This window comes from Dermacentor silvarum, chromosome 1 (assembly GCF_013339745.2).
Source record: "Dermacentor silvarum isolate Dsil-2018 chromosome 1, BIME_Dsil_1.4, whole genome shotgun sequence".
Taxonomy (NCBI): Eukaryota; Metazoa; Arthropoda; class Arachnida; order Ixodida; family Ixodidae; genus Dermacentor; species Dermacentor silvarum.
In genome coordinates, this window is record NC_051154.1 from 255699283 (window position 1) to 255726510 (window position 27228).

Genomic DNA, 27228 nt, shown 5'->3' on the forward strand with positions numbered 1-27228 from the left:
ATAAAGCACTTATTTGACATGCTGATGTTTATTGAAGTCGTATACAGCAGATGTAGTTCTCAAGGACAGTATCTCTAAATCTCAGCCAGGTACAAGTTTGCTATGTTTATTGTTGTACGGTTCCTATAGCAGAAACCAAACTTGCCAAGCTATCAGTAGCAATTTGTATCGACAGCTGCCAAGCAATGGCAGAGAAGCAGAGCAACTTATTTCTTAATGACAAGGTACAAACAGTCGGACTACATTGGAGCACTGAGTTTGAGGCGAATCTAGTTCAAAGTATGAACTTCTCTGCCATAGCAGCTATGCTGACTAGTCAACCACTCACAGATAGCGGAAGATACAGCATTCAGCAATCTAATACCTCAAGTTCACTGGTCAGGAAGGCTGGCTGTCAACAAGGCCATACTGCGGGCAATAACCAGATGGCTGCCCGCAAGGATACCTAGGAAAAAATATTGGCTTCTGCAGTGGACCGGCTGCAGTGAATGCAGTAAAAGTAGACCTGTAGAAATAGTGTGTTTTCTACAGGCATTTGCCACTGTTATAAAGCGTACTTCAACACACGAAGTATATACTGCAACTAATGCATACGTTTTTTCAGAATGAATATTTGCTTTGGAGCATTACCACGAGTTAGGGAACAAAGTCATTGAGGGCAATGCTGACAAATTATAGCGCACACAAGCCATTTGTTTTCATATAAGGCTGGTCTTCTTAAAAAAGGAAAGGTGTGTATCGACGCTATTTTTTTCCTGAACAACCTGTTGTCCTGTTCTTTGTGAAAGTTTAACAATCCCCCATTGTTGGAAATCTTCCTTTTCATTTTGACAGAAATCTCGACATTCAGCTATGGTACATAATTTATACAATCAGTAGCCACACACAGCAGTATTCACGAGATGTCTGCATTTTGGACCATAGATGCCACTTTGACAAATTGGTTAATCTAGTGGAAAATGGTGGGGAAAAAATGTTGCTCAAGAAACTAACAGTGAATAGTACTTTCTATTGTGTTGCTTGAGGTGTTTCACAGTAGTAATTTCATGGAAAACTTCTGCTCCTTTCCAGGTACAGTTTGCATTTACTGTACGAAACCAACATAAAGAGCAGAGCATCTTGCTCATGCTATGTATTTGAAGTACCAAAGCACATAATTGTTCAAGTTGCACAAAAAAAAATGTTCAGGGTATCGTTCTTATTTATTTTTTTCTAAAATTTTCCTTAAGTGCAAATTGTCAGGAAATACCAGGTTCTCCTTGCAAGTAGACACCCTGTGCACGAGGGAGTGCTGCCACTGTAAATCAGAAGGTAGGTCAGCTGAAAAAGTTCTTTCCTTGGGGTATTTCATAATGCTCGATTTCAGAGCATCACAAGAAAATGTTAGTACTGAAGCAACACTGCCACGAAATTTTTCATTTATTTATTGCTCTCATAGACACTTCTCAAGTCAGTAACAATAGCATGAGGCTTCATCTGCCCTACCAAGCAAGAGCGCCCCTAAATATACAGAATTCACACCACTTCCACCCTGGTTTATTGCTTCAAGTAACATGAAAGTGACCGATGATAACCTTTCAAAAACCAACAATTCCTTTGACATAGTAAACAGACATCTGAGAGTAAGTGTGCATCAGGCCAGTGTGTGCTCCATCTCAAATGTAACCTTTTTGAGGCCCCATGGATCGCGGTGACCAACCAGCGTTACACCATTGTAAACAGTATTCGTCACTTATAACGCTGGTTGGTTCTCTGGTGAACTCCCCTCACAATCCCTACTCAAGTGGAATTCAAAGGAATGACATCAGGACGAGGGTCTGTGATTGTAGGCAATGCAAGGGTTGCCATGGAGGCAGACAGAGCACTGACAATAAATCATGACTTGTTCAGCACATTTGACTTTGAGCTACATCCCATTTTTGAAAGATGTTGCATACCTCCTCCACAAGCCAAAACAGGAACCATATGCACAAATTGTTTTGACAGCACCTTGGGATATTTCATGGCTATCTAAGCAGAGCCAGTTTTGTCAAATTAAAGTGAGAGTTCATAGTCGGCACAAAGTGGCCTGTCCGCCAGAAAGCACTATCAAGAAAAATGATAAGTTGGTCAACTACCTTACGTCTGGCACTAACTATGCAACAGGCCCTAGTTCAGTATATTTATTCCACACTGCGCAGAACAAAAGGGGATTGCTGATATTCTAGTTGACATTAGGTGGAAAAAGTGGAGCTGGGCAGGCCATGTAATGCTTAGGATGGATAACCGGTGGACCATTAGAGTTGCAGAATAGATACCAAGAGAAGGGAAACGCAGTCGAGGACGGCAGAAAACTAAGTGGAGTGATGAAGTTAGGAAATTCGCAGGCGCAAGTTGGAATCAGCTAGTGCAAGACAGGGGTGATTGGAGATCGCAGGGAGAGGCCTTCGTCCTGCAGTGGACATAAATATAGGCTGATGATGATTTTACTATTCATGAAACATGGCTCAGTATCCTTAACCAAAGTGACAATTCAAGTTAAACGACAATGCAATATGCTGTTGCACGACTAACACTTCTTGGTATGGCTGCAGCACAGCAAGAGTAGAGTTGGCCCTCCACAGGCCCTGGGTGCCGAATGTTCAAACGTTCATGAATGCTGCCTACTCTGGTGCTCAGTGCCCAGTTCCATGGGACTTCGCATGAGGCACACCACTCTTCACGCTTAAGTGTAGGGCATGTGGACGCTTAGTTTTTTTGCACCCTTGATGTTTGGAGGGACGACCTTCTTGCACTCTGCCTGAGCCTCTGCCCACACCCGGCCGACGTCTAGCTATTCCAGTCGGCTGAACTTTGATGGTGCGGCCACGCCTTCTGGCACTTGCAAAAGCAGCCTTCTGGGCAAGATAAGAGGCAATCACTTGAGGCTCCTTGTGCACTTTCTTCATTTCTGCCAGTACCTGTTGAAGTACAGTAAGATAATAAGGGTCGTCAGCAGCCAAGGAGTAGTAGCGCCACTCCTCCTCATGGATTTGTTTCAGCACCTCGGCAGCATCCTGGGAAAAAAAATAAAACAAAACACAAAAACTAATTACACTGTCCCACTGTTCACCAAATTATAATAACCTTTCCATCCTCATTTATGCTACATAAGCCTCTCCCATGTGAAATATTCCCTATGCTTGCTGCTGAGTTGATGTATGGTGACCACATATTTCAAGTAAGGTCTGAGCTCATGTGCAAGCTGTAAAGATTCTGCACACACTCACACAATGTGAGCACTGAGCCCACCATGAGCTGCTAGTAGGAAGAATTCGAGCACTCCACCACAAGACAAGCAACTCATACTCTGGCGTGCCTTTTGCTGCACATACTTTACCTCCCCAGGACTTCAGTCATCCTCATTACTAACACCTCTGTTACATTTATAACCAACTATTCATGACAATCATGTGGTACAGTTCAAATATATTTTCCCTCTCTTTCAATTCTCGCTACACTAGTATATGCTGACACCAAGTTTAGCAGGCTTTTCTAGGATGAAACAAATCACATGCAGTATTGCATGCAATGTGATAAAGCTAACTAAAATTGGTGCAGTTCACCAACATAGGGTTCAGAGAAAGTAACACGAAAATACTTGGCTTTGCAGAAAAATAATGTACTGCAGCTTATTAACAACACTGCTGAAATTGTTATGGCATGACAGAATACTGAGCTTTTCAAGTAAGCATGGCATAAAATAAGTGATGGCATGGTAAATCAACGTTAAAGCAATTTAACTTACTGCTTCATAACCAGAAGTTGAACAAGATTCAATGTTGCTTGGTAATATCAACAACCTAGACTCGGTTATAGTATGCATGCAGAAGCAGCAAGACAAGATAAATTGCAGGCAACACAAGTTTGAGAGTTTTCCTGCACTAACGAAAGCTGTGCAATCATACCAACTAGCTAGATTGCAGTACTTTTTAAGTTATTCACGAAATGTGGGGATGACACTTTGGCAACTTTCTGAATGCAAAGTTCATACAAAATACCTTAAAAGCAAGCAGTTTCCTAGTTAAATACCTCGAGAAGCTTTTTGAACAAACAATGACATGAGAATTTAGGAGACAGCATTCACATTGCCCCACACTTAAAGCTTCTATGAAGATAGTGCGATACGCACCTCGCGACGTTGTTCGTTGGAATTTGAACACTCCAAGTGATGTTGGTCAAGCTCTATTGGCTCGTGCTGAGGCTCAGGTGCATGCTGGCTGTGTGCTTTCCAAGCAGTGCTGGTGGACGGGAGCTCTGGCAGCACCTCACGGAAGCTTCCAAAGAAACTTTTGTCGGGGCACTTGTCACCCAGGGCAAGGACACCTAACTTGTGCCGGTCATCGGGTTTCAGTATTGGGGCATTTGGAAATGCTCCTCCATACATGTGATGAACCAGTGCTTGATGCTTGCAGAATGCCCCTTGTTGGCCATTTCTACAAGTGCAAGTGCCGACGTCTTGCCAAACGTGATAAATTTTACCGTCTTCCTGCCCACTGGGCACCTGGTACATGCTATCACCAAGAGCACAAACCGACTGTGCAACACTTTCGGGCATCCTGTGCACAAGCTTGTCGTGAAAGATTTGGGAAACTGGCACACGGCTGTATGCATTGCTAAGCAGTCTTCTCGAAAAGTAGTCCTCCCAGACTGTTGCCACGAGGTCCACAAGGGCAACTACATTATATGCTTTTTGCCTGCCAAGAACCACATCCTTCATTACACGAATAGTGGCTTCAGCATAATTGTTTGTGTTGTGGCCTCTCGTTATAAGGCCCAACCTAAAAAAGAGCACCCACTCTTCCTTCCGTTCAAGGAATGCATTTACCCGTGCCACATATGCACGGTGAGGCTTCTGGAGCAATTCTTCGGTGGCCGCACCTAAGTCTTCTGCTGATGACGCATACATCATCTGCAGGGGACAGAATAAATGGCTTGTATTCTTAAAGCCACATTTCAGTTGTTTATGCCACATGACCAGACACAATATGATTAAAATAAGCAGACTTCGAGCATTTGTAAAGTTCACAGCTTATTACCAATTACTTGTTTCAGAGCATTTCCAATATGTAACACAAAATTCAGGCCTGTGCGGTGTGCCGTAAGTCAGAATAAGTGAGCATGTAACCAGACTAGAGCACTGCACGGGCCGATTTTTGCGGCCCGGGCCCGGCCCAGGCCCGTTTTTACATTGGGTGGCCCACCCGAGCCCGACAAAACTTTTATGGCGAGACCCGGGCCCGGCCCGGCCCGCCACCCCATTATCTTAAGCCCGAGCCCGGCCCGAGCCCGACTAGAAACCGGCCCGAACCTGGCCCGAGACCGAAAAATACATGTTTTTCAGAGTTGAGAAGCCCGAGGATAACTCGCAGAAAGCCCGAGCCGGGCCCGGGCCCGCGTCAAAAAACCCGAGCCCGGCCCGGGCCCAGGTCAAAAAGCACACGCCGTGCCCGAGCCCGGCCCGAGCCCGTGAAAAAACTCCTCTACCTGGCCCGGCCCACGGGCCGGGCCGGGCCCGGGCTTTCGGGTAAGCCCGAGCCCGTGCAGTGCTCTAAACCAGACATGCTGAATCAAAAATAAATAAATTAGGAAAACAAGTGCATTCTGAACACAAACTTCTGCTATTAAATTCATATTTTTGTGAAGAATGCAACACCTCATATTGTTGCAAGAGCAATGCAGGTGCAAAAGTAATCACAACAAAATTAATTATGCATATATGCAAAGTTGAGAGTGTCGATTCTTCTTGTGTTAAAAATGTTGTATGATAACAGATGTCCTACACGAACAACAGAGCAGCAACTTCATCAACTTTGGCATCAGGCTCTACTGTCACCAATGCGACAATGTTTCTGAGCATTAATCGATAATCAAGAACATGAGCGTGGAATTTATTATGCCTGAATGGTGTAGAATGGGGGGAAGCATTGAATACCACAACTGGCTAATTTACATCAGCAGGCTCAAAATGTTTTGCTGGTGCTGTAGCCTGTTAGATAAATAACATTCAATTTTACAAAAGACACAGGGAGATAGGTTACTGAAAATGCACATAAATTAGATAATTTCACAGCGACAAAAGCAGTCATCAGAATGTTTCACATTTGCGCTCTGAAAATGCCTTCCTCGAATTATAGCAAACCCAGTTAGCACTTTTACCGCTCAACGCTATATGCGTTTCCATCTATGAAGTAGCTGTACAACATTTTTAACATGAGAGGAATCGTCACACTCAACTTTGCATATATACATAATTAATCAGTTAGGAAGCTCACTTAAAACCATTTCCTCTTTGTTTGTTTTGCTATTACAGTTGTCCTGATGTCAGCAGTTTCTGTAAGTAACATGCTGGCTTCTTGTGCAAGCTTTTTACAAGTACCTGTGTTGAACAATATAGGCACTCCGAATTGAATTGAATAAAGCCTTTATTTTAAGGAAGGGGACGGTTCCAGGCCAATGTTGGGGATTAGGTGGGAAAGGAATGTAGGTTCCCGGATTGTTGGCTGAGGCACATCTTCATCTCAGTCTTTGATCTTCCTCTTTATGAAGACTCGGGTGTATGTTCAGTTCCGCTGCTCTCGAATTGGCTGGTCGACCCCTTCTACACAACTCGAAACAAGCCACTTTGTCTGCCATATGTCGCAATGGCTTTCTGTGTTTCAGTAGTTTGTGTTCCAATTCCTAGTGTTCTAATGTCTCCTTGCAGTAAATGTTGAATCTCCCTTGTGAAAAAGCTGCACAGCTCCAAATGAGGTGTTGCAAGTCTGCTCTGCATGACTCCTGACAATGTGTGCATCGGGTATAATTGTTCGCAATCGTAGCTTGTCTGGTTTGGTGCCATTTCTCAAGTATGTGTGGTGTGTGTGCAGCGTTGGCCATAACCCTGTTCTGTGCGAGTAAGCCCGCCCTTGTCGTAAAACACACGTACTGGTGTAGCTTCTAATAGTCTCCGTTTACTGTCTGCTTTTATTTTAGTGCGAATGTAATGCATCAGTGCTCTGCTAGGAGACCCTTCGGCCAATATCTTTAGGCATAGATTTTGGTGTGGAAATGAGGATCCAATAATTATTTTACACACTCTGCTCTACAATGTCTCCCATGTCAATGGGAATGGTGTTGACCGCTCCCGATATAACTAAGACTTCTGCGTGCAAGGTTGCACCCCCGGGAAGCTGACATGTGTGATAGCCATTGTGTGGGGGTGCAGTTGTGCTAACCCAGGCCATGCTTGCTATGTCGCTTGTGACTGCAGCGTCTGTGTAGATGTCAATGGTGTGCTGCGGCATTTAGTTCTAATCTTTCAAATACTTTTCTAGCTTCCGCATTTCGTCTCCAAATGAAAATTCTATTTTGGGCATGTGTTGTAGGCTAAGTGAAATTCTTCTGGGTCTCGGGCCATTCACCTTGAAAACGCAGAAACTGATGGCACAGCAAATGACAACACTAGCATTCACATGAACTGCTCTGCCTGTTGCGATAACTTACTTGTCTTAAACATACATGGTGCTGCACATCAGCGCGGTTGTGCTTGAACAAAATGTTTTTATTCGATTAAATTTGGCTACTCTTCTACATGCAATGCTTAAAAATACAAAATGTGCAAGACTTGGCACTCAAGCCCTTACACTTTCAGCTTTACAGTTCATCAAAGGGGGTGTTATAGTGGTAGTTCTTCGAAGTCATTTCTGTTTCAAGGTCGTTTTCCAATTACATTGTTTATAACTGCTTGATTGAAGTAGATAAAGCCAAATATGGTTTAATGCTGGTTGTCCCGTTATGTGCCTGCTAATCAAATTTTTGTCTTTGGAAGTTGTGGGCTCTTGCTTCATAACAGTGTGACCAGTCTTATGTTTTTCACTGGTCGATCTGGAGCAGCCGCTGCAATCCTGGAGGGGGTGCTCGGATTTCGCCACCCCAAATCTGCCAGCGGAGAGCAAGAGTGCTCCGCGGTGGATCATACCACAATTCTGTGCTCACATGTCACACAAACAGACTTCAGCTCTGTCCGTTTACTTGGCTACTATAGTCACCTTCCTACAGCGAGTGGGAGTGATGTATGCTTCTCATCTTATTTCCGCCTGAATTTGCACCTCAGCAGCAGAGCAAGTGAGAGTAACCTGGCACAAAGCAAATTAAAGCAAGTTCGCACCACTTGCGGTTTTTGCAACTTTTCGTGCTACTGTAAAATCATAATGCCTAATTCAATTGCGAACATCATGCCTGATTCTATCACTATAAGTAATGATCCTTTCATTTCCACCAACATGTCGTGACACGTTCTGAGTAGTTGTCACTCCCTTTGATATGCGAAAGCTGTACAGGGGTGCAATGACGGACAACACAGTGGAAAATCCTGGATAAAATTTGACCACCTAGAGCCTTGTAGTGAGTGCTAAAAGGTTATCCCTTGCATGAGTATTTTTGCATTTTGCTCCTATCAAGGGGCTCAAATTTTGGGTTCAAACACACAACCTTTTGTGTAATACAGTAGCCACTGAAGCAGTGTTGCAAGCAAAGTTGAGCTAATCCACATCATAGCACTGCGCATCATTTTTACACACCTTCTGGAATGCAGTCATTAGTTCCCACCTCTCGTCACGACTGATGCTGCTGCTTGATGCATGCAGCCACCGCCATTCCACCTGGGCCACGTGGAAATGGCAGAGAAGTTGACTTGCTTCAGGCCACATTGCTTTCAGAGCTGCTTTTTCTGCCGCTGATTGTCGGTCATGAATGACTGTGGGGTCTGGAAAATATAATCGAACATGTTGGCACTTTTTTCTGATTGAAAAGCAGTGAACTCCTTTATACCTTCATGGTATTTTACAAATATGATTCATTTTTGGATGACAGATAAAAAACTATGACATGACCTTAGAGCAGGATGTACACCCTCCAAGCAAATATCACTGCACCAGTGCTGTTACAAAGGCTGTTGGTCTCAGCACCTCACAGATATGATTGTAAACACCTCTATTTTGCTTTACTATTATGTACGTGAGCTACACTATTTTTTAGTTTTGTCAGTTCTCCAAAAATTATCTGACCTAACTGTATCAAAAGACATACTTCCAAAACAGAATGGATATTTCTGTTTAAAGAGGCCAAATGCTGTCTTGTAGCTTTCCGTTGTCTGGGAATTGTGCATAAGCACAGCAATCAGTATAGCACCGACTGGAGTAGCTGTGAGCACTACTGTAACGGTAGCCTGTGACTCGTCACAGGAAGCTTTTGAGTCCAAAAAGATGATCTCGCTTGCAGCTTCCAAGCCTTGCGTCCACTGCATGATCCTTGTAATAACCAACACCACCCAGCAGTTGCCATCCTTTGACTTGGTCGTGCTAACATTGACCCCTGCAAGAAGTTAGAGATAAGAAGTAAAAAAGAGCAGTGTTTGAACATTTATTTTGACACTTCTAAAGCGTTGCATTGCCTTATCAGCATCTTTTAGCCTGACGGAACCAAAGCCAACGTTGAACACAATAGTACGGCTTTATTCAAGTGAACACCATGCAAATCACGATGTTACCCTTAAAGCTAAGAAATGCATATTAGCGCAAGCAGAGAAACTCTGAAATTAGTGGAAAGAAACTGAGTGTGCACCAAACTTCGACTGCTTTATTTGAGAGCAGTGTAAAAAATTACACCAAATGCACATGTGTGCAATGGCTACTTCAAGAATTCTAGAAACATGCCAAACAGCTGCTTCTCATTCCTAAACTTCGGTACCCCGGGGCACGCAATGGCCAACGATTTATGCCACTATGGAAATGTTCGAATAATACTACCTGGGGAAATTAAAATGCATCTCAAGCAGGATGCACAAGTTTCAACTTTCCTTTTTCACTTACATGTGCAACAGCAATAGGGATTCGATTGTTGCGCTGTGCTTTGCAAAGGTCTGATTGAGCCACAAAGGACTCATATATATCCAGATATCAATAGAAAAGGTTGCTGTCAGCTTTAATTATAGATAACATTACAATTCCTTTCACTCCATAGTATGTTACATATGAACAATTTTGTATTGCATTTGAATACTGCCATTTATATGTACAGAGTGGTGTACTAAACTTCACCATACATGCATTTTCTGTTAGCTATCCAATTGTAAACTGCCCTGGAAGTTACTGGCGGCAAATAGATAGCATCTGTTGTACATTAATTCAGTAACAAAAATGTAATGCAAACTAAGTACTACCATGGTCCCTTAATAGCTTTTATGGTCACGAAACTCCCGCCTCAGTTTAATATAGAGCCAGCGCCTGCCGCTAGGGGCGCCATAGTAAAAGAAAGGCTACCTTGCCGAGAGGCCGCCGCAGGCGGCGGCGGTATTTTTCCTTCTGAGGTCACGTTGCGGCCGAAATCCCAGCTTCTTTTCGATCTTATTTACATTCTACTCTGTCGTAGCAGTTACAGTATCCCAGCTTGAACATCTGAGAGTGTTTTCTAACGAAAATCAAGGCACGTACAAAAAGTAAACAATCTCAAAGTCAGCTGGCGGCTCCGTGTCAGCAGACGACGCGCATAGAATTCTTCGTACTGAGTACGAAATCTGTCGTTAGTTAGCCCAACCGGCTTCGATTAAAAACGTTTAAGCGACTTTTATACTCTGTACAAAGAATAAGACATTAGCGGCTTGGCGTTGCCAGTAAACGACAACCTGACCTCAAGGTCGTGTGCTGTTACCGAATTTCGATTGCACTCGAACCGTTCAGGCGATGGTGACAGATTCTAATCGCACGTACCATAAGATGTTCTAGGACATCAGAATTAGTTTGGAACAGGTACATTGGCAAATCGTGGCCGTGAATGAAACGCTTGCTTGAAGGAAAGTATTGTCATTTTCATGTATCGCAAGCTTTGCTAGTTTTCGTGCGTATTATTCCATATGTGCGACAAAGTTTTCAAACGCGATTTTCGTTGTCAATGTACCCTATACCCACACGAATTAATATGCCCGACTGACTCAGCACTGCGCTTATTAATCTCTAACTCGCACGAGCAGAGTGACGATCGATTGACGGTCAGTTGCACTCAGTACCATACCTCCTTGGCGAACTGCGATGCATATTATTTGAATCGCGAGCTTTCTTTGAAGCAAATGTAGCCGTTCAAACTCGTGAAAATTTTTATGAGAAATAACAATTAATTTTCGCTTTCACTCATCCCTGATGCAGTGCAGAGCTCAAAAAAGATCTAAAAGTTGTATTGACAAAGAAAACTGACATCTTGTTTTTTCCTGTTGCACTAAGTTCCTAATGGCCCATTTCTCATGGCAAGAAGCATACTTTGTTCAGGAAACAAAATTACTTCTGTGGCATGGCCCTTTTGTAAGCCGCGCATCGCTGAGGTAGCAACCTTAAGCTAATGTTATAATTGTCAATAGCTGTTGCTATCAGCATGCAAAATGCATGGGAAAAAACTCAAACTAAGTGGTTATGCCATTAAGTTGCCGCCTATAAATATCAACACACAGAGTGCAATCATGGTTACAGGAAATAAATACTTTATTGTTTGAACCAGAACAAAGTTTTTATTTACACACACACACACTTACTACCCAAGCAGTGCTCCTAACTTGTAAGGGCGACGTGTGCTTACTGCTTCGGACAAGCAGATTTCTTGCCTCCACTTGCTGGACAGGTTGTTCGCACTGATGCTCGCGTGCTCTTATTTTTTTCTCTTGTAAAAAAATGCAGGCGAGTCCTAATAAAAAAATGAATGACATCAGCAGTGATGCTAGTGAAATGTACATTGCAACCAACTGCAGCTGAAGCAGTGCGGCTGTCCAGCAAAACACCCTCAACAACGTTCATGTATGCATTGGCGCAGGCGACTTTTTCAAGTGTGAACACTTCCAGGTGATGTTCCACAATTTGCAGAAGCATAAGCAGCTGGCTAGAGGGCACTTGAAGATGACCTTTAGATTTTGCAAGTATAAGGCCAGCTGGCACTCGTTCCGATTTCAGCGTTCCCTCACAGCTGGAGCATTTCAGCGATGAGAACTTCTTAACTACGTAGCCTGCAAGATATTCTAATATGTGCTCTTTTGGCGATTCTTGGCAACACAAATCTGACGATTCCTCCACAGAGTTCTCAGGCTCCAACAGGATGTCATCTAGGAGGACTGCCAGAGAGTCAGCCTGTAAAATGTAAACCTCCATATTGTTAGTATAGTAAACAATAAACCAAGGACAGAAAGGCACATTTGGTGTTTCCCCATAGGTAGGGCAATACACCGTCACATGCATGCGTTTTTTATATTTAGGTTGAAACTGTATTTGTGTAACCAGAAATAATAACAGTTATGTACTCCTGCATCGCCCAACAACCATTTCGTCAACACAGTTTTACTCACATGGTTTATAGGAGTTTTGGTCCGGTTGAAAATGTCTTGCAGCTTGAGCAGCAATTGCGGCCCATCTCCAGCCACTGACGCTCGCTTAGGTGGTTGTACGAGGTTGTTTACAGAAAGCATTCGATATATAAACAGAAATTGTTGCACTGTCGGCTGCCCTCCATCACCAGTAACATGCCTCACTATGCTGAAGAATCTCTGAAAGAACAAGCGTGTGTTATCAGTGAAAACGTGTGGAAAAACAGTTATTTACCTCCAGTGGATCCTGTCCAAAGTTTCCAACCAGTACATAACGAAATCCAGATGAGAGAAGACTTTCAACAAGTGAAACAGTACTGAGGAGAGTTATCCGCAGGGCTTGGCACATAGGCGTGCTTAGGAAGCAGATTCTCCTCTGCTTTGGTAATCCATCAAGGTATTTGCAACAGCTGTCCAGCCACGTCAAGTTTTCCTTCATTGTCTGCAAAGTGGTCAAATTTCAGGCTCAAGAACAAAAGTTTTATTTAAGGAAAAGAACTGATATCTTACAGCTATATGCTCGGCTTCATTATATTGTATGTGTTCCGGCCTTCGAGAATTTAAGCAGTCGAACAGGATGTTCAGTCGTCTTGTGAACTGCGATGTTCCTGAGGACTGGTGGAGCTTCTCGCACCCGTTCTGTGCGCTATAAAATTCCATGGCTACAGCTGTGGATTCACTGAATAGCTGAAATAGGGAAATGCTTTTCTGATGACATTGTTCTTTGCCAAAATACCATCAGTAAAAACGCTTTTTGCAGAACATAATTTTAAAGTAAAGTGTCTCACCTGTACTGCAAGCTTCACACTCATTTTCTGAAAGGCATTTGGTGATATATGAGCCTTTGTAAGCTTCGGCACTGCACGAAGACCAGCCTGTTCTTCTTCATATTCCAGGAGGGCTGCATAATGGGAGTGGTAGACTTCTTGTCCCTGTGGGAGCTGCACACAAGTTCCATTAGTACTAAACAGTTATTGCACATTCATTAGAGAAGAACAATACCCATTTGTAGCTTACCAAGAACTTTCCAACCTTCAGTAGATTGTTTCGTATACACTTGAATATGTGGGGTGGGTCTATCACTGAATAGACGACTCTAGAAGGACCGCATGGATGCTCAAATGATGTTTTTGTGTTTCCCATTTCACCACATATGCCTAAAATACAATATTATATAAGGTTAAGCACGTCATTTTACCATATATACTCTAGACATAAAGAGTGCACTTAAGTTATTACCCAGTGATCTCAAAGCTGACCGGTTGCTCGTTGAGTTGTCACAAGTCACCGCATCAACAACAGCTCCGGAATTGTACAAGTGCACAATGCACTGCAGCAGCAATTTTGCTATGACTGAACCTGGAGCAGCACTTGAAGTACAGAACGTGCCTACTGTTTGAGACCAACCTGCAAGGAAAGGCCGGAATAGAAAAACTAGCACGTGATCTGCGTCTCGCTCGTGGTCTGATGGCCTGGTGTGCTCCCCGAAATTCACTTTTCTTATGAGTTTCATGTCCGACTCTCTCAGGTGCAGGCTTTTCCGCACGCTCATCTCATCAAACATTAGTACACCTACAAAGGAGCAAACAAAAAGTTGGTGCATGTAACTTGTCAAAGGAATATATAAAGAAAGCGTAATGAAGGGGAAAAAACAATTACAAACCTCGTCGTTCCCTCTCGGGGCAAGCAAGCAGCTTTTCCTTCAGCACAGCAAATAAGTCAGAATCAAATCCAAAGTCTGCTTTGAGGTTCTTCATGTAGGTGTACAATGTTCGCACATTTGGCAAGGGCAGGTAGTCATTCTCGTGGAGAAATATGTAGACTGATGTTGACTTGATCTTCAACAGAAGGCAGTCGTACAGCCACTCCTTGTTGTACCTGATGGGGAAATAGCAAAATTGTTTTGTATTCAGAAACATATTACGAAGTGCAAAAGCCCAATTCTGCTGAAATGTGTTTAGTAGCATACTGGCCATCATAGTGCCTGCCATGGACGTTAAACGATGCTGTAAATTTATACACAGCATGCGCATAATACAAACCATTACAATGCCACAATGCCCGAGTTAGGCAAACACACATAAACAGGCTGCCAAACATGCAACCATTACAAAAATCCATCGAGGAATTGATCCAGTCACAATGATTTTGTTGCTTTCAGTGCCCAACAGAACAGTGTTGTGATCGTTCTTATGAACATAGTGATCAGTGTTAAAGTGTACACGTCAGAACACTCATGTCTTAATATAGGATGTGATTTCTAGTCAGCGAACAAATAGAAAAGGCAAAGGCATAATTTGCAATACAGCCAGTAAAATGTGTCGACGCTTTGGAGAATTGTTAACAGTTCTCAAGCAGTGTAAGAACACAGTATACTTAAGTATTCAGATAAGTTCCTTACCGCACAGCTTTTGCAGACTTTGCGTTTCCTTTCATCACACAGTGATCTAGGACAAGCCTTCCCCGATTGGTGAGCTTCTCAAGGTTCTGCTTCATCTTTTTGTGTCTGCCAACCTGCACCCTCATCTTCGCGAGCATTGTTTGGCACCGTGCAAGCTGGTGTCTGACGGCCCGAAGCTGACACCGCAGAGAGTTGGTTTCCGCCGCGCAGCAACAGCTGACGACGTTGTCCGTTTGGCAGGCGGAGTCACAACGCTGCTCACTGCTGGTGCTATCACAGGCTGCTGCAGCTGCGGAAATGTTGAAAACAGCAACAGTATGTACATACTTCACACCAAACACCTTGTATACACGCCATGCGAAGTAAATCACACGCACAAGTAGTCAAAAGGAATAAAAGCAGCCGCCTTAGCTCAGATTACGTACCGTCGTCTTCCGGCGCAGTAACCGACGTGCTCGTAGGCGATGCGGAAACTTGGACCGCTTCCCTTGCACACGACAGCTCTCGAGGTCGTTTCAGTGGCGGTCGCAATGTCAGCGACCGTGGTCGCGGCTTCGGCTTCGTAAGGTAGGCTGCGAGGCCGTCAAAAACACGAGGAATGGCAGTAGGCCTGAGGCGCGGCTTGTCCCTCGGCAACGATACTGCGTCACCGTTTATCTTGAAGTCGTCCGTACGGATAATGTCTGATGGATCAAAGTGCTTCGCGCACACACGCACATGCTTTGACTCGAAGCTGAAATCGCCAGTTTCTTGACGTGGTATGGCTCGCTTCCAATTCTCGAAGTACACACGATCACTCGGCATGCAAAATAACGATACCTTTTCGGTAGTGCCTTTGTAGCCGGAACGGCACCCCGGCACACAACACCTGAACGGCATCGTTAGGCGAACCTACCGCAGAAAGCCAGAATGCGGATCTTGCCAAAAAAATCGACCACAAATGTAAAGCATGCGTCCAAACTTTGACCCACGCCGGCCGCATCTGCAGTCTCTCCGTGAGAAACGTGGCCTCTCAGAGGCGGTGGCGCCGCAGCGCGGCGACTTCATGCGACATATCAAGCTCTCCCATAGAGTGACGGCGGAGTTTCGTGACCAGAAAAAGTATTGAGGGACTATGGTACTACCAAGTTCAATTTGATCATGCACTTATCTTTCTCCTAAAAATGTGTTTTGATAGCTGCATGTCAAGTACTTTTTAATAGCTCACTACAATTTATACATCATCTGTTCTTAGCAAGTTGTGATGATGAATTTGCGTCTCTTGAGTACGTGACAATAGGGCTTTCTTTTTCACTTCGTCTCAAGTGCTACTAAACTAGCTACTAATTAAATTGTCCACACATTAGCATTTATGTTTCGAGAATTGACGCTAGACAGCTGATGCAGCTGCACCGACAACATCGATCCATACACATGGTCATTTCTGGCCTTCGTGTACAAAATTCAGTAAAACCATCGCACAGGCACCAAACGTTCGAAAAATTCTTTTGTATAATAGGAGAACCAGAAGCTTTCTTTTCATATTCGGAGAACTGAAAATTGCACTGCACTTCTTTCTGCACCCAAAGAGCAACAAAATGATAAAGAAGGAAATCTTCACGGAAAGGCCTCATCTCAATGTCTTCAGCCTGCTGCAGGAAGCGAAATGGGATTATTGGGACTTAAAATGGCTTTTTGTTTTTAAAATTAAGTTCTCTTTTGACAATTATCAAAAGTTAGCCAACAAGGTTGATTTGGCTTTGCATCTCGGTTACATGTCGCATACAGGATAACTAGAACAAACAGCAAATAATGGCAACTATTTTTGCTACAGCCTTATCAGAAATTCTAGAAGCTTAAAAAAGTACATTTTACAAGCAGCATCAACGCACCATTTTGATGATACAATGGTGCCTTTTCCTCCAGCTTGCTGAGTGGATCCACTTCATCACCATAGTGATCTTTGCGCCACATCCTAAACCAGTGGTACACAGTGTTAGCAGATGGAATGAGTGCACCATTTGCCAGTTGCTGGACACCATCATCTTCGACAGCAAGTTTCTGCTGGTGAAGCTGAAGAGACTCTGCAGGTGCAAGGCCATCTTTAAAATAGCTGTGGAAAGTGGCCCGTGTGTCAGCAGAGCTTCGTAGAAGGCGCAGTCCATCAGCACAGTTCAGCTCATGGTTGTGGTCCTCCTTTAGCTTAATGATGGCACACAAAGGATGCTCCCTCTTCAGAAATTAATCATTTCTTTTTGTTTCCTTTGTCACAGCCTTGATCTTGATGTCCACAAATGCTGGACAGTTTGTGGACTTCAGGCCAGCGGTCTTGTTGAGGTTGCTGTGCTCGCACCTCCACTTCTTATGAAACACCATCCTTTAAAGAAACAGAGAAAATTAGTTTAGTCATTGAGGACTTTTCTGGTATCGTAAAGTGCTGCATTCTTTTTCAAATATATGTCTGCCTCGTTAGGTAGCTCGGCATGGTTGTGAATATTGCATTTAGATGCCTCCCTTAAATCCGCATTCATTGTTTCAATCTACACAAAGGCAACCAGCAGCATTCTTGCTTGTGCCAATACTGCCATGGTTTATGAATACTTGCACGCACACAAGACAACAGCCTGAAGCCTTCGATATGAGTAAGAGCATCATACAACTTGCACTTAGACATGAGGCTTATACAGACCTAAAGCTCTCATAATACAGAGGTGATCAGAAAATGAAAGCAGCAACAAGTCACTTGTGCAGCAGGTGGGACTTTACAATATTTAACACGGTATGCTCCTGATAATTTATACATTAATTTCATGTTCCCTACTTCTTTAGGCCCGAAACGGACGAGGTACAAAAAGTGCCGTGTTCTGCCACTCGTCAAGCTCCTGGCTGAGCCAACTGCGCAGCGGTACCACAAATAACAGAAGCTAGGAACAATACAATCTTCTGCAGTAAGCTATGTTCGATGGATACGGCTACTTCAGCCATCACCTTCAAAAACATGAAGAATAATCGCACGGTATCACGATAAATATTTACTGTTAACACAGGGCTCTTGGTTTCAGTTAAAAACAACACTTCAAATATGCTATTCGTACTAGTAATTAACAGTTCATGAAGGCACTTCAGTAGCACCGATACTATTTCCAAACCGCACCTACGGTTGTAGTGCACGATCACGGCACCAATCAAGCACAGCGTCGCGCCTTTTGACATGATCAACGTGCATGCAGCGTGTTTGTCCTAGCGAAATACACCTTGTACGAAAATAAGCCGATGTGGATGAAAAGTGCGAAGAAGCTTACCGCAGTAGCCTTCGTAACGGGTAGTTGGTTCTTTATTCTAGCCCAGTGAACCATTAATGTACCATAGATGTCCATAGAACATCATGTTTGAGACATTGCACACATCCTATAGATATCTATATTTCTCCAAACAACGTTACAAATACGTACCATGGATAATCTAAGTCCCATCCAGATCACGTTGCTCTAACGTTGAAAGGATGTCGCAGCTGGACATAAGTAACCTCTAATAGATGTTCTTTTTGGGGACGCAGGAGGTCCATAGAACATCTAGTGGATCTTTCCTGCTGACGCTATAATGAGCTGTATACCTGCGAGTGCCACAGTAGATGTACTATTGAATACAAATGAAATGCAAACAGCAGAGTGTGTGGCCAAAACGTAACTAAAAGCACAGTGTGGCGTCAGTCAGCGATGATTGTACACATGCATGTGGTTTCGATGCGGAGTGCTGGGCTGCTTGTCCTAGTGCGTATTAGGTCACCTGTATTTTGTTGGAAGCTTGTATTCTCACCCCGCCATTGCAGTGCCATTCCTATCTGTGATTACTTTTAAGGTGGCTAGCACTGTTGTTGCGCATGCAATGCAATACATTTTTCGCGCTATTCAAATTACGATTAGACACTGGCAGCTTTGATGGTGGTAACAAAAGCAAAGCAATGTACGTTAGCAAGCTGGGTGCATGCCAGCTATATCATGCTACAGATGTAGCGATGGTGCTAGTCACCATAACACTGTACTGCCAGGTGGGTATGGCACTGCCCGAGGAGAGATGAGAAAACAACTTTCGGACAAAATACGGGTGACGTTTATTCGCAACAGGGCGAGCAGCGCTGCACTCTTCCTCAAGAACTACATCCCCACGCACGTGCACAACGACTGGCCGACGACATGCACAGTATGCCTTAGTTATGCTTCGGCCACACACTCCGCTGTTCGCATTTAATTTGTCCTCGATGGTACATCTGCTGAGGCACACTAATGGCACAGTTACCCCCATTGTCGGCATGTAGCTGGTGACTTTGCTTGAAATGTTTTGTTAACGTGTAAACGTGTGAATGTGAAAATATCAGCTGCAACACTTAAGGTGAAATCCTTAGATGGCTCAATGGTCGAAAAATCCGATGTCCAGCGTCGCAGCACCAAAATTCAATGGCACCAAAATTGGGGATTGAACCTGCGACCTTTGGTGTTAATTAGGTCGAAGTGAATTAAGGCACAGTTCATTAAGACAAGAGTTAATTGAGGCACTCTAACCCACGGCCTTTGTTGGGAGTCGAAATCACTTGGAGATATGGGCAAACCGGCCACATCTCCAAATTATCTCCAAGTTGGATTCCAATTGACATGGTGAAGGTAGAGTCGAACCCACTACCTTGGGTGTTCATTAGAGCGAAGTTACTTAAGGCAAGTTAATTACGGCAGAGTTAATTAAGGCACTCGAACTTTGGTCGAAGTCGAACCCACGACTTTTGGTGTTAATTAAAACAAAGTTAATTAAGATGCAATTAAGGCACTCAAACCCTCGACCTTTGGTGGGAGTAGAGCCCGCAACCATTGGTGTTAATTATGACGAAGTTAATTAAGGCACAGGTAATTAAGGCACTCGAGCCCACAACTTTGGTAGGAGAAAACAATAGAAGTAACAACGCATGCGAATGACAAATAATTTAATTAATGCTTCGTGAGTGCGCAGGCTTCTGCCTTCATCCTCTTCAGTGTTCGCTAAAGTGACTGTCAACATGTATATATAGTTCTAGCGCTCATCAAAATGCGAAAACTGTGCTAAGAAAACCGTAAATCCGCATTTTGATCATTATGCATCATTACAAATTCTGCAACGGATAAATGAAAAATAGTGAGTTCAGTAAGCACTAGGTAAAGCACACCAGTGAAACTCACAATTTCATACCAATGTTACTTCTTTATTTATACAACTGATAAAGCTTTATTACAAAAATGATCGGCCCTCAGCCACGCACATGTATGAAATTATTCATTACAAGTTCTCGCTGTATACAAACAGGTTAAATGCGGATCTAAAAAAAACACGTAATCAAAAACAGATTCTTGAAAATTAAACTTTATTAAAACACAAGTAACGAGTAGGCACAAAATGACTAGTAGGCACAGTGCCACAATTATAATTAAAAAGAATAAAACTGATAAGTAAGAGGTAGTCTCACATACTAATTAATGACCAAAAGTGCATAGCCTGCTTGCCAGCACCTGCTTCTGAGGCCATCGGATTCAAGATAGAAAGCCAGTACTTTCTCGCTGCATTGAAAAATATATGGTAAAATAAATTCCACGCAAGCAGAATCCAGAGATGGAATGTTCATCTTGATAGGCAACTTGGTCAGGCAGCTTCTCAGATCACAAAAGTGCCAATAACATAATGCTGCCAGAGACTTAGAGGTAGGCAGTGCAAATGAGAAATATCCCTGACACTTGAAGAGGAACGCTGGAAACCAAGCGATACAGACATGTGCGAAAATTAACCATCAAAACATTGCCTCCAGAACATTCCCGTAAGCGCTCCGCAAGGCGAACAAACGTACCACAAAGAGCAGTCAGAAGCACAGCTCTAAATTTCAGCACGCAACTGTACAGTTCTGCCTAGTATATACGTACTCGGGCCATGGTGAACCACACAAAAGTCGAAAAGACAATAAAGCACACGCTGCTCTCGCCCGGAAGCGTATTGCTATAGTGAACTAGATAGGGGTAGTGGGTCGAGGAAGAGCGGATAGGGGGCAGCGCCGGCGAGGCCAAACACACGGAAACATTCGCGCGTCGTGTGGTGGCGCCACTGCGCCTTTCACCTGAAGCCGCATCCCCGCCGCACGCGTTGGGAGAGGCCCCGATGTGTTTACCGATTGCAGTTGCACGTGCGCGGTTTTGTTGGTGGCATGTGCGCGTTGAGTTGGCTGATTGACTGAATTACTGAATTTACTGAACTATTGCTTTGCGCCTGGTTGTAAGACTGGGTATAGCAGAGTGAAAGATGCCCTGAAGTTGTCTCTGTTCAGTGTCCCCGAGGATGAAGAAATGCGCCTGACATGGGAGCGGAATCTACACCGCAAGGACAAGCCGCGGCCCGCTGGATGCCACTTACGCCGTATGCGCGCTTCATTTTGAAGGAAAGTATGTACTGAGAGATCACGTACACATGATCGAAGGCAAAGAGGTACGTACACCACGCGGAAAGCCCTCTCTCTCGACAGACGCCGTGCCCACGATTCTGCCTAATCTCCCCATGTACCTTTCGAAAAATCCATCGCGCGAACGGCCCACAAGGAAAAGGGCTGCCTTACATCCCCATGCCGACCAGACAAAAAGGCGGTGCCTGCAAGAGGACGACCTGCAGACCAGTGAAACTGGAAATAGGTGACGGCGCTGAGAATAGCGTCTTTGTGCTGAGTGAAATTCCCAAACCCACTGAGCATTGGGCGCACTGCTCACGTTTCCGAACTATGATGGTGTTGGGTATGTTTTGCCTTCGTTGGACAGTGAGAAAAAGACTGTCGGCGTTGAGAAGACTGTGCTGATGAACTACGGCGAGAGCCCTAGTGCAGTAATTTGCCGCACGTACATACGAAAGACGCTCGTATGTGAGAGTGTGTCACGGACGATGGGCAAGGCAAAGCAGGTGCTGGAGGTAGCACATAATTCATTGCAAGTTTGCAAGGGAGCAGGCAGGTTGGAACTCCACAGCGACAGGGCTGAGAGTCACTATTGCCAGTACATTGTCTCTCCTAGAGTACTTGGCAGAGAATGTAGGGTTCAATAACTTGTTGACTGCTCGTCTCAGCACCGACTCCGTAGAGCACGTGTTTGGCATTATCCGCCAGTCCAGCGGCTGTAATGCCCACCCCTCGCCAGATCAGTTTCTTATCACAGTGAACTGTTTGTCATTTTACAACATAGAAAGAAGTGTGGACGGTGCAAATGTCACCCCTGAAATCATAAATGCACTTCTCAGCGTGGACGACAAAACTCCCAATATTTCTCCAAACAGTGTTGATGAGCTGCTCGCCCAAGGGAGGTTAGAAGAAGCTGAAGAGTCTCTAGCCATAGTAGAAGCTCCCCGTGCTAGCCACTCATCATTAGTAATGGAGAGGAGTGACTCGCGGCTTATATATTACGTAGCAGGCTACGTAGCAAGAAAATGCGTCCTAAAACTTAACTGTTGTTTATGTGAGTACATTCTCCTCGTCAGGCGAACAGAAGCCACACCTGTTACCCTCACAGTACACTCAGCAGTGTGACTAGGGTGGACTTTTGTATCCGTCGCAAGATTTGTACTCATTTATTGAAGCTCTTGAGAACATATTCACAGAATGCTTCAGCATTTTAGAGCTGCACACGAACAGCATCTGCGATGTTGTGGCTCTTGTAAAAGTAATTTCCTCTGCTCCAATGGTGTTGGATGCGACGCTCACAAGGATTAAGTAAGCATGAGAATTGTTTCTTTCTAAGTCCTCACGCGACTCCACTTCTTATAAGGTACTAACAGCTCGAGAAGCGCAAAGCCACAGAGAGCTAAGCACCTTAAGCTGAGCAGGATGACCTAGGGGCCTGGTTTTGTTTTGACGCCGCTTTTGTGATCTGAGGGTTTGTCCTGAATAAAATGGTTTCGTACCTTCCTTCAGAGCCCCTCTCTCTCTCTTCTTTTTTCTTCTTATTTTTTTGCAATCACGGCCCCGGCGGTACCTTTTCGATGTACTGGTACACCCGTTCATTCCGAGCAGCCACGCGTAGTTCCGCGAACTTTCTCATAGGCGGATTTGTACCTAAAATTCCATGGCTGGGAGCTTTTGAGACAAAAATATTTATTTACACAAAGGTGGTTGCTTGGGCTAGTTGGTAATCCATGGTAAAAAACGATATCCGGCGCGAAGGATAGGAACCGAGAGAGACGAAACGCACTGCGCTGTGTGTGTGTTGTCTCTCAGCCCTTGTCCTTCGCGCTGTACATCGTTTTTTACTGTTTATTCACTATAGACAACACTGTAGAAATATATTTATTCTCCTTTTGCTGACATTGTGAGCAATGTAAGCATTCAGGAGTCAAGCATGAGCTTCAGATCTATCGTACTCTTCCGATGAGTGCGCGGCGAATAAGCGCGCACTGCGGGGCGGTTCAGGTGAAAGGCGCAGCAGTGCCGCCTGTCGGTTTCCGTGCAAACGACCTCGGCTCCCGGATCGCCCTCGTCCCACTACCCCTATCTAGTTCACTATAGTATTGCTGCGCACTTGCATCGAGGCGCGTGTTGCTGAATTGATATCAGTGGCGATGCGAAGTCAGAGATATTGCGAGTTCAAGCTTCTTTTTTTCTTTATAAACTGTCGCAATACATCAGCAAGTTAAAGGTTACGCATTTTCAACAATGTACTAATAGATATAACTGAAAAATAAAGCATCTTTGTATGGAAAAAGAAAATGACGTAACCGAGACCGAAAGCATAGCGAAAAAATGGCGAAAGTATTGGCTTTTGCGCGCGGTGTCCGGCAGCAACGTTACTAGACCCTCAGCAGTGCGTGCAAAGGTCGTGCTAAATTGCAAAATAATTATTTTAATGCTTTTGCTCTCCTAGCTTCCCATTGTTAGGCATTAGAGACAATTTGCTTGTATTTCTGCGGCATAGTGCGTGCATCGACTCATAACGCACAATGTACGATCAATGCACGAGAGCTTTGAATATGCAAGAGATGTCCAAATCATAAGGACATTCGACGTCCTCTGGATGACCCTTGACTGCCACGTACTAGTCGAACATACTATAGATGTAAACTGGAAGTCGTTAAATGTCTTGGATATTTGGTCTTTTGTGGTACATCCAATGGATATTTGTGGTTCACTGGGAGGGTACGGTATCTAGGGGGAACTGCGGGAACGACTTCGAGCTTGCGTGCTATTGCAACGCTGGCTATTGTGATGGCTGCACAATGTCGCCAGCCGCGCGAAAGGATTCGCTTCTAGTTACGACCTTTCGCAGAGACGAGCGATATATTATATTAGCTGCAATGGCTCCAAAGGAGCAACATGGATTGCAAAGCAAAGCGCGAAGCACAGAGCAAATCGCAAATTTGAGAAGGTACTATCTTGCGGCCAGCAGAAATTTAAAACCGTCAGAATAGCACGCGCCCTTCGTCGACGTCGTTCCTCGTCGATTAACTGGCGCCACGATTCGGATGACACTGCGTTCGCGCCGACGAAGAACGGCCGCCACCGCACCACGTGCGTGAATGGTGCAGTCTGTGCTGGGCGGCAAGTATGCTCGAGTCCACAATACCGGCGAATGAAGAAACGATGTGTTGTCGAGGTACAGTGTACTAGTAATGCATATAACAGAGGCGCTTTCAGAAACTGGGAGTAACACTGAGAGGAATGTGTGTGTGTGTGTGTGTGTTTTTTTTTAAGTTTGGGGGTTTAATAAACTTAAGCTGTGTGACCATATCTCGGATTCGGGAACTTTAGCACGGCCAAGAATTGATTAGTAGTAGCGCGATTATAAGTTGGCCATCACGGACCCCAATGCAAGTGAAAAACGGAGCACGAATAGGAAGAATAGACAGTTTTAGTTTAGCGTTAGCGTAATAGCGGGGTTACGGGAAATAGCGTTAGCGTTCCGCAAACGAACTTTGCAGAAAGAGAGTTTTAGTATAACGTGATAGCGTAGTTTACGTGCGGGACGCTATTCCATTACGCTTTGAATTTCGCATACACAGGGCACCTAATTCTATGTGTGTGTGCGTCCGGAAAGTGCGATAGGCAGCGCAATGGAAGCCAGGAGCGCGTTGTATTTTTACTTCACATGTCCGTCGATCTGCAACGAAATAGACAAGCAGTACAAGCTGTCTACCATAGCCTCCGAATCCTCCCATCTCAGAGGCCATATGCCGTCGTCGCGCCTATCTCCCGACTTTAGCGACAGATAGCGCTCGCATCTCAAAAAAATTTCTCTCGTTAGGCTTAGGCGCGTTCGATACGAGAAGCGATCTCGAAAATTCCTCAAGATTAGCCATAACACTCTCTCGGCGAAGCGGCATGAGACTAAGCAAAATCCGTTTACGCAGTCATTTGCTACGAACGAAGTGAATTCCACAAAAACGCCAAATTCAGTTCGAAGCGGGCGACCGGGACCGCCGCCATGTTTTACGTACACTACGTACACCACGCTAACACGGTAACGTTAACTCTGAGAAATAGCGTGCGCACGGTAAACGGTATGGGTCGGTTAGCGTTCTGCGCATGCGCACTTCGATCCCGCTATTCCGGTACGCCCGCTATTCCGGTAACCACGCTAAACTAAAAATAATAAAACTTGTCCCACGTTATCAGCTGGCACGGCTCCACCGTCAGCCTCACACGTGCCCCCCCCCCCCCCCCCCCCATAATAAAATAAAATTCCCCAATTCATTAAAATATTCAACAATAAAGCGTGGTTTTTAACGAAAATCGGTAAACGGGATCGATAACGAAATGGGATCAGCATACGAACATTATGGCGATCACAAGCGGCTTACGTAAGCGTTGCCAGCCTAGGGTTTAGCATGCTGCTTCAAAAATTATGACTATTTTGCTTACGCTGTAAGGCGTATGCCCATGCGAGACTTGCGTGGCCTGATATGCTAGCTGGCTGAATATTCGAACTTTCAAACAAATTTCCTTAGTTCACTTTCAAGAAAAGAGGACATTCACTCAACCAAGCAAAAATTTACTAGACAACAGTGCCGCAAATGGTGGCTAACATGACAGTTCAGCATTTGGCACCAGTTATATCAATAATGCAATGGTTTCACAACTCCCATCTTATTATCAAATAAATGTCAGCATATTTGCCTTTGCACCACCTGTAAAAGAAACGGACAATAACAAGGGCTTCTCGACAGATGCGGTGAACTAACCTCTTTGGATTTCGGACTTCCCAGTCGACAATCCATGTCGTATTGGTAGTCTGACTGTAGCTGGAGATCCACTCGTATGCGTCTTCCGCCGTGCAGAGGTCCGCACGCAGGCACTTGACGCTCTCTGGGCATTTCGAACTGGCGTCGAGCTCGCACGTGAATGTCCTGGCGCCCGCCATGCCAGTCGGAACCACGTTGGTCATAGAAACGAACAGATTTCTAATGCTTTCCACTGAAAATACAAACAACGTGGAAGGCACTTCTCCGTTCGGCAAGTATTATTGATCCACTAGCAGCGCGTATGAAACAGGTGGCGCCGAGACGGGGTATCCAGCATCCGAACTCTCCAAACAAAGAGCGCGTGCGTGAAGCCATCGGCGAAAACCACGTAAGGCGTAAGGGGTTGCGGGCAGTAATCGGAATAGCCGCACAGGCAACACGCGACCTCATGGCGAGAACCAATAGTGTGCGAGGGCGTCCGGCGCGAGCACGGTGGAAGGGGCGCGAGTTGCGCCGTCCTCCTCGGCCTCCTTTTTTTCTCTCTCGCGTGTGAAATCATCCGCGGAAAGCAAAATACGCCGCCCGGCGAGCAGGTTTGGGTATGCGCACAAGTTCGCCGAGAACTCGGAGAAGCTCCTTCGACGTTATTTCGGCTCATACAAGATTGTCCGCCGCGTGGGTGCACTGAACTATGCGGTCATTCCTGACGAGATGACGAACTCTCAGCGACGGCGCGCACGGCCTGAAATTGTTCATGTTGTACGCTTGAAGCCTTATTACGCACGTTAGAAAGTGTGTTGTGTAGTTTTTTAGATGCGAAGCATCTTATGCTCGGGGCTATGTCACTCCCTCCCTCCCTCCGCCGTGCGGCGTCCACTTCCGGTTCCGCTTCCGGAAGCCGGAAGAACGCTTCCGGCGTTTTGCCCAAGTGATCCCCAGGTGCTTCGTCCACTCATCATTATTAACTTCGTCCTGTCATTCTCCTCCTGCAACGCCGCGATGAGTGCCACGGACAGCGCCAGCGTCAACGCCAGTGTCAGCGCCGTGGACAGCGCCACGGAGAAGAGGGCTCGAGCCGCTGTCACGAAACGGCAGCGGCGACAGGCCGATCTGAAAACTAATGGGAACTTGAGCCATGGCTGCTTCGCATACTACTCAGGGTTCCCCTACGGGAAGATGGTGTAATTTTTTTCTTCTTTGCTACCTTTGTGTTCTTCACAAATTCCAGTGTGCT

At 44.9% G+C, this 27228-nt stretch overlaps 2 protein-coding genes across 2 annotated transcripts in view; one reads left to right on the plus strand and one right to left on the minus strand.

Moving 5' to 3' along the window:
• Positions 1–27228, plus strand: part of LOC119439527 (uncharacterized) — a 394460-nt gene that overhangs the window by 39762 nt on the left and 327470 nt on the right.
• LOC119439543 (uncharacterized) lies at positions 1408–26303 on the minus strand. Its single transcript, XM_049660260.1, has 4 exons — positions 25995–26303; positions 8580–8764; positions 4151–4930; positions 1408–3035 (listed from the first exon to the last, which is right to left on the minus strand). The coding sequence occupies exons 2-4, from the start codon at positions 8706–8708 to the stop codon at positions 2655–2657; spliced, it is 1290 nt and encodes a 429-aa protein (XP_049516217.1). The 5' UTR covers positions 8709–8764; positions 25995–26303; the 3' UTR covers positions 1408–2654.